The sequence below is a fragment of the Pteropus vampyrus genome, unplaced genomic scaffold, assembly GCF_000151845.1.
Source record: "Pteropus vampyrus isolate Shadow unplaced genomic scaffold, Pvam_2.0 Scaffold56, whole genome shotgun sequence".
Classification (NCBI taxonomy): Eukaryota; Metazoa; Chordata; class Mammalia; order Chiroptera; family Pteropodidae; genus Pteropus; species Pteropus vampyrus.
The window spans coordinates 1,497,780-1,506,581 of record NW_011888837.1 but is presented as its reverse complement, the minus strand read 5'-3'; the positions used below and the strand labels follow the sequence as shown (position 1 = coordinate 1,506,581).

The 8,802-nt window shown below is 31.6% G+C and overlaps 1 protein-coding gene across 4 annotated transcripts in view; it reads left to right on the top strand.

Annotated features, from left to right (window-relative positions):
* The window catches only part of ADAMTS3 (ADAM metallopeptidase with thrombospondin type 1 motif 3), a 242,380-nt gene that overhangs the window by 216,190 nt on the left and 17,388 nt on the right, over positions 1-8,802 (top strand). For 3 of the 4 annotated variants that reach the window (XM_023530862.1, XM_023530863.1, XM_023530861.1), the window contains 5 exons: positions 423-546; positions 2,216-2,272; positions 2,514-2,597; positions 3,949-4,029; positions 5,821-5,984. In XM_023530862.1, the coding sequence (XP_023386630.1) occupies positions 423-546; positions 2,216-2,272; positions 2,514-2,597; positions 3,949-4,029; positions 5,821-5,984 (510 nt within the window). The remainder of the gene's footprint in view (positions 1-422; positions 547-2,215; positions 2,273-2,513; positions 2,598-3,948; positions 4,030-5,820; positions 5,985-8,802) is intronic. The other variant, XM_011360511.2, reaches the window with a different exon arrangement.

Below are 8,802 nucleotides of genomic sequence, written 5' to 3'. Positions count from 1 at the left end.
TAGAACTTCTGCTGTGCTGTTCTAATCCCTCTGCATTCCTGAAAAGCATTTTCACATTCTCTGTTCCTCAGAGCCCTATGAAAATCTCTACCACTTTGGTGAAGTTTTGTCTTACAACCAACTTGTAAAGCTTGTACTAATATACAACTCACTATTTTATTATACGAAAGCAACAAGAGAAAAGCACTGTCTTTTTTGTCTCCTCAGTATCAGCTTACATCTGTGCTTGATAAATGTTTTATGATGATGACTGCATGATGGTCATGAGACTGGGAAAAGGTACAGCTCAACCTACAGTATAAGTTTGGTGCAAACTGCCTGATTTGGGCTCCCAATTAAAAGAGATGGGCCATCATTCTCTAGGAAGCAGGCCTTGACTTGGCACATTAAAATCAACCACATTTAACATCTTCTCTCCCCAGAAAGTGGGCTGTGATAAAGAAATTGGTTCTAACAAGGTCGAGGACAAGTGTGGTGTCTGTGGAGGAGATAACTCCCATTGTCGAACTGTGAAGGGGACGTTTACCAGAACGCCCAGGAAGCTTGGTAAGATGTCTCTCATGGATCTCTATGATTTGTATTTTTTGCGACTTCTTTTAGGACTGCAGTATTTTCTCTGTAAATATAACAAAAACTTAGCTGCTGATTGTTTTTATTTAGATTACCTTTTAAGGAACTATTTAAAAAACTGAATTCGTATTCCATAGCATTTGTGACAAAAAAATTATTTACTAAATTTTGATAAGGAACAAATATTATCAATTATAGTAGTTAGCTAAAATCTTTTTTTTATTTTGTGTTTTTAATAAAATGCATTAGACCTAATAATTAGGATTAATGCTTATTTCGAATTTTCTGTCGCATCTAAATTCTTGATCAGAAGTTAAAAAAAAATAACAAGTTTGGATACAACCTAAGATATTACATTCGTTTTGCTTCTTTTATTTTAAAAGTAAAACATTTATGCTATTTATAAATCTATAAATCTAGGGTTTATATTTCACATAATTTTTAAAATTTTATATTAAATAAAATTGAAGTATAACGAAAAAATAACCCAAGGTATAATTTTCATGTGTGTGAACTTTTGTGCTTGTTAAATGGTCAGTGACCTGGACTTAGGCATCTGGTGATGATTCAGCAGATGAAACAAAAACACTAATATACAAAAAATTAGTAGTTTTATAATTATTTATTAGAATTTTCATAAAAGATTTGGATACAAATATTTATTACTAAATAATTTCTTTGAGTTTGTAACAAATATTCACTTATTTAATAAGAATCTACTGGGCAAATGTTTCTTGTTATTCAGCATTTAAAGATAAATTTGATGTGGTGCTTCTCTTGAGAAACTTCTCTTACATCATCTAAAGCACTGTCAGTATACAGTAGTCTCTTATAGAATGATTGAAATCAAAATAAAACAAAAACAAAGAGATTTGGTTTATTTTGAGCACATTGTCATGGTGGTAACTTTCCCTTTTAGAAGAAAAGAAAGTTTAAAAAAGTTAGTCTTCATCCAAATGGAATAGTTCTCTTAGTTCTTTTTATTTTTCTCATTATGCCTGAGCTACCCAACTCAAGCCAATTCCACACATACTTGTTTTACTCTTTGATATACTTAGGGCAGCAGAACTAGGCGACTCTATTCTAATGTGTTTTTCTTAGGCATTCCCTACTCTAGTTACTGATGTCTTTGCTATTCCTATGTGATAATTAACTATGTTTTATACTTTAAAGATTGTTAAAAAGCAAGTATTACTATTTCTGGCTGATTATAGTATTTGAATAAAGCAAACAGAATAAAAATTTCATACATCTATAAATATATGTAATAAAATATAAATAATGGTTTCGGTGCAGTACAATGTAATTTTCTCCATCTTATGAAATGATTTAGTGTGCTTTATTGCAGTTATTTATTATTATTTTTGGTATAAAATAATTCATTTTTTTCCAGAGTGAATTAATATAAAGAAAAACGTTTTTGCCATAATCATTTATTCTATATTATGTGTAATATGAAGTAGTAATACTTTTTTTCAGATCTCTTAAAATTTATACTAAACCTGAAAATCAAGGTCAGAAGAACAGAAGAAATCTTTCATCAGCCATACAGATTCAAACTGTTCAAAGATAATCTGACATCCATTTCTTTGCCCTAATGCTATTATCATAGTCATCCAATAGACTAATTAACCTTTTCCAACAGGGAAACATTTAAGCAAGAGGTGCCATAAAGAATTGAAGTTGCTGGAAAATGAAATCTGCAAGTATTCAACTTCAAATCACCTATATCATTTCTCATTCACGCTTAGTCTTACTTTCATTGACTATTAACAGTTTATTGGCATTAGCTAACTATTATAAATGCATTTTGACTTCAATATATAAGATTACAGAACATATTTTATATCTTACCTAATAAATATATAGTTTATTGTATAGTCAATGAAACAGCAAGACTGATAAACATGAAACCTCCACTAATTAAAGACATTCTATTTAAGGGAAGACGAGAGGCGCCTTCACTTTACCCAAAGGAGCTCGTAATATTTCTCTTGCTGAAACAAGGGAAGCTAAAAATGTACTGGGTAAGTTGTAGCAAACTGCAGAAAGATGGGCATCCATAAATGACATCAAGCTGTTTTGCTGTCCATGGCATCTTAATAAGCATGTTACTCCAAGCCATCGCACACTCAGGCAAACATGGTACCTTTCATGTCCTAGACTTTACCCAGGCCCAAATGCTAAAAACTCTGACCCCAAAATGACTATTCTATTTAGTTAGCCATTAATGAAATTGTGAAAAGTTGAGTAAGTCTACCCATAGGTAGATATTAATTGTCCATATACAAATAACAAACAGGTTTTTTTTTTTTTTCAATTCCATCAGTAACTGTATTTACTACTGAATTTCTTTCAATATTCATCCTGTAGTTTATGAATTAGATGTTTCATAATATAAAATGTCAATTGCATCATCTTCCTATATTCCTTTATTTTTGATGGAAATGTGATATAACACTTGATTTCTCTATTTGCCTTGACTATAATTGATCTTGCTTTGACTCTTAGGATCTTAATTGCAAGTGATCTTAAGGTAATTTTTAGAATATCTGATAATACTGAGAAGGTTTGTTATATATGACATTAACTGTAATAGGATTAATATATGATTTTAAAACCCAAGGCAATTCATTAAACATATTGATTTTATAGTATTTGCATTAGAAGATTGAGGTTAGGGTGTGTGTAAAGGCAATGCATGATATAACTTGTAGATATTTTCCAACCAAATGGTTTGGTCAAATCTACAACACATATTTTAAAAACATTTCCATTATAAAATTTGTTAAATGCTTTAAAATTAGTTGCTGATCACAAGAAAAATAAAAGCTGTTCACTAATTTATTTTGTAATTCCTTTAGAATAAAGTAGGCTTTTAAATATAAAGATACTTTATTATTTAGAAGGTTAGCTATCTATACTCACCACTTAAGCTTTTAAAGTGATATAGAAACAGATAAAATATCTCAAGAAGTTCATCAACTAAGTATTCTAAAACTTGTCCCCATTTCAAATAAGTGGTCTAGAAAAACTAAAATCCCTTACAGGGACACAGGAGAGTATAGTGTTTGCCTGAATTGTTGTTGACACAATTCATAGGTCAACACAGGCTGAATGGCTAATAGATTGGAAACAAGATTAACTCTTTTCTCCCTCTTTAATTAAAAAAAAAAAAAGTTTTTTTTTTCCTCTAATCTCATGCCAGATGTCATACAAGCTACCAATGCTTAGAAGTTAATTTCTGAAACTGCTTCTTTCAGTTTATGGATACCCTCTTCTGCGTGCAGGAGCAGTAAGAATGTAGTGCCTGACTAACCATGGTTGTTGCTTTTGTTTTCTCCTTTGCTTCCTCCAATATTTACTACACATGCACAGGGTACCTTAAGATGTTTGATATACCCCCTGGTGCTAGACATGTGTTAATCCAAGAAGACGAGGCCTCTCCTCATATTCTTGGTAAGTGTTCTTGTCTGCTGGCTCTGCTTTAACATGCACTTCTACATGGAAATGTCAAAGAAATCATATCTATTTATCTACTGAAAGACAGATAGATATGTGTGTAGATATGTGTGTGTATATATATGTGTATATATATGTGTGTATATATATATGTATATATGTATACATAGTATGCAGAATTCAAATTTTATATAAATGCATTATTATGTGATTTTTTTCTTGGTCATTTCTCCCAACCATTCTTTGTTTAAAACAAGAAATATTCAAAAATAGAGCTTTAATTTTTGGTGAAACTTGGGTTGGTTCATTATTAACATAAAGAAAAAAATCATTTGGAAATTTATACTTTTTATGTATTTTTGCTCTGTATTAGGGGATGAGAAAAATAAATATGTTAAAATGTACTAAATTAAAGAATGATATCAGAAAAATTTGCCATATTTATGTTGGCAAATTAGTTCTGATATGTTGGTTGATGCTATACTGTATACCTCTCCTTACTTTTATTGCATTTGAAGTTCTTTGACTGAAAAGCTACCACATGTGAATTTTCCTAGTCTAATGAAAATTTTCCTAATATCTGTTATGTGTCTAGTTTATGACTGACATATACAGATCCATTTGCATGGCTGTTTATAATTTCCAAAAGAAGATTTTTTTTCCCTCCTTTATGAAAGGTTCATGTAAAAATGTCACTTTAAAGGGTTTTATATTTGAAGTGTATGTATAAATGCAAACATAACTTTTGCATATTCCTTGACATATTAAAGCACTGAAAAGATTTCTGAAGCTAAGGCATCATCTGTCAAACCCATGAAAATTTGTAAAAAACTGCTTATTTAAATGTGAGACTTAAAAATGAATTATTTTCTGATGCTATAGAATTTCTTTAGTATTTAAATTGTATTCACTACTAGATTTCATAAGTCTAGCAGTCAGCCACAGTTCTTTTTCCAGTAATTAAAATTCCTTATCTTTCATCCTAGAATTCAGATTATTATTCTTAGAAAAATTAGACTAATTTAAAAGCTCAAGAAAGATAAATGCATTTAACTGAAATTACTCATTTTCTACACATTTTCAATAATGGTAATAATATGAAATTGTATTTTCTAACATTATATGCTGATAAATACCTCCAAACTTCAAAATCCAATGTATTTTTTTATGCATTAGAGAAAAATTTTTATTTTACAATATATAGTAGATCTATAATATATTATAAATTCTACTAACAGCTTTTATTCTAGCATGTAAGTAGGGAATGTGGTCTTGAAATTTTATAATTATAAGAACTAATTATTTGTTGGCCTAAAAATTAGTTCAAATACATTGAGTGCCTATAAATATTTTGACTAATTTGAAAGAGATACACAGTAAAGAAGCCAATATGTTAAATGCTAAACTAACATGCATGATTTGTATTAATTATTGTAGAAGTATTCATAATTTTCTAAATATTTCCAGGTTTCTGAGGAAATGTATAGGATTAGTGAGTTAGAAACTGTTAATCTCTTTGACAATGTTTTCAAATGGGAACATTTCTTAGTTTTTTTCTTCTATATAACCATCTTGGTATTGTTTTTGACTAGTTAGAAATGCTTCTTGAGGATTTTGAATGCCTAATAAAGGAATTGGGACTCATAGCAGAAATAACACTCATTTCGATTGGTTTGATGCTAATAAACAGCCTTTGATTTATAGAAGAGGATAGACTTACTATAGATCATCAAAGCTGTAATATGCTAAAATAAAATGTCTCCTGGTTACTAATTTTGCTTCCTTTAGCTATTAAGAACCAGGCTACAGGCCACTATATTTTGAATGGCAAAGGGGAAGAAGCCAAGTCACGGACCTTCATAGATCTTGGTGTGGAATGGGATTATAACATTGAAGATGACATTGAAACTCTTCACACAGATGGACCTTTACATGATCCTGTTATTGTTTTGGTATGTGGTATTATAGGCTCATGTAGTTGGTTTAGTTTATAATTTCGTAATTACTTTATCTGAAAACACTTTGACTTCAAACATTGAATATTTACTTGTTTTTCTTTATATATTCCATTCATCTGCCCCTCAACTCTTCGTGCAACTTTGTCATATATTTTATTATATATACATTATAAACTAAATAATACAGTATTGTGATTTTTCTTTAGTAATCAGTTATCCGTTAAGATAAGAAAAATTGATTTTTATATTTACCCACGTATTTACCATTTCTGATGCTCTTCATTCTTTCCTGTAAATTTGACTTTACATCCAGTATTATCTATCTTCAGTATAAAGAACTTCCCTCAGCATTTCTTGTAGTTATGGGTGTGTGTGCTAGCAAAGAATCTCTCAGCTTTGAATTATCTGAAAATAACTTTATTTCACCCCATTTTTAAAGGATATGTTTACCAGATACAAGCTTTTTGGTTACTAGTTTGTTTATTTTCCTTTCAACGCTTTAAAGATGTTTTTACATTGTTGTAGGGAGTTCGGGGAATTTCAGGGCTGATCAAGGAAATAGATGTGACCATGAGGTGGTGGTAGCACACACATGCAGAATCCATCTTTGACTCATTTATATAACTTCTGTCTTCTAGAATTCATCATTTCAGATGAGAAGTCAGTCTCATTTATATTGCTGCTCTGTATGTATAGTGTCCATTTTCTCTATTTTTTAAGATTTTTTGTTTTGTTTTGTTTTAGTGATTTTATTGTTAGCTTAGTTTGTGATATTCTTTGTATCTGCTTGGAGTTCACCAAGCATCTTGGCTCTGTAAGTTAAACTTTTTCACCAAATTTGGGTTAGTTTTCCATTATGTATTCAAGTTTGTTTTTTTTACCCCATCTCTCACTCATCTATATGTATGTTATACCACTTGAAATTATTCCATAAGTCTCTTAGACTTTTTCATCCTCTTATAATCTTTTTTCTCTGTTCTTCAGGTTGGATAATTTTTACTGAACTGTGTTCAAGCTCACTGACTGTGTATTATGTGGTCTCCAATCTGTCGTGGAGATGATCCAGTAAATTTTTCCTGTCAGATACTATACTTTTCTTTTCTAGAATTTCTATTTTTTTAATATCATTTCCATTTCTCTGCTGAAATTTCCATATATTTTCACTTATCATGTCTAATTTTTTCTTTAAGTCTTGTGTCTTCATGTTGTCTGCTTCCATGGGCTCCTTTTTTTTTTCTTTTTAATGAGTCATATTTTCTTCTTACTGTCTTTCTTATTGCACACTGGATATTATGGATGGTAAATTGTAGGGCATTTGTTTTATATTGTCTTCTTTACAAGCTGTTGGGTTTTGTTCTGTCTGGCAGTTAAATTATTGTTGATTCCTTCTGATCCTAGAGGACCGGTTTATTCTTCGGTAGGACTAATCTGTGTCAGCTTGTCCTTGTTCTTATGACATGGCCTTTTTGGTGCTTTACCCGAATACCTGAGGTGTTAATAAGCCCTTTTGACTCTGGCTGAATGAGAACTCCCATATCTTTCAGTCCTGTCTGACCTCGAGTATCTTGTCTTGCTCCCAGGCCTGCAGCAACCACTCATTGGTAGATAGCGTGGTGTCTTGGCCTGAGCATACACAGACCAACCTTCAGTCTAGGGCTTATGCAGCCCCCTCTTCCTTGGTGTCCTGCCCTGCCTTCTACCTCCTCTGCTCAGTGAGACTGCTGTCTTGGCTGGGGCTCCTGCTCCTTGTGCCAGGGTCCAGAACCTGGCCCTGTCAGGAAGCCACGACCTGGCATGTTTCTCTTCTCACAGGGATCATTGTCCTTTACTGCACTGTTTACTGCCCAAAAAAAGTTCCCTCATAGAATTCTGTCCAGTTTTATTGTTTTTAATATCAGGAAAGCTCCTCTATTACTCTCTCATGGATGAAAGCAGAAGACATAGACTTGATTTGAAAAATATTGTTGCATTCTATATACAAATATTTATTAGACTCTATAAAAATATACTAATCTAAAACCAAATCTTCCCGCTCAAATCCAGGTTTTTTTTTCCCCCCTTTGAAATTATTTCCTTTTGGTAAAGCGTCTGTCTGTTCAAATCTTTTGCCATTCTTAAAACAGGGTTTTTTTTTTTCTTTTTGTTTAGTTTTAAGAGTTCTTTATATATACTTGATGTAAGTCCTCTGTGAAATACGTGATTTGCCAGATATTTTCTTCTAGTCCACAGGTTTTTTTCCTTCTTTTAGTCTTTCACAGAGCAAAGTATTTTAACTTTACTGAAGTTCAATTTATCAAATTTTTATGGGTCTAGATTTTGATGTTATATAAGATTTTATTTTATTTGCCTAATCCAAGGTCAAAATAGTTCTTCCCTCTCTCTCTCTCCCCCCCTTTCTTTCTCTCTCTCTCTTTTTTTGTTTTTGTTTGTTTGTTTGTTTGTTTGTTTGTTTTGGTAAAGGCTTTTAGGTTTGTGAATTATTTTTAGTTAATTTTTACATAAATTTTGTATGACATGTTAGATTCTTATTTTGCATACATATGTCGATATTATCTACTGCTGCATAACAAATTACCCCAAATATAGTGACTAAATAAAAAACAACATTATCTCATAATTTCTGTGGATCATGTAGTGGGATCAGGTAAATGGCTACTTGTGGCTCAGAGTATCTCATGAGGTTGCTGTCAGCTATGGCTAAACACCTTAAGGCTCGATGGGAGATCTGATTACCAGCTCACTTACATGGCTATTGGAAAGCCTCAGAAAATTATTCCTCAGATTTTTCTCATGCTGGATTGTGGGCCTGGGG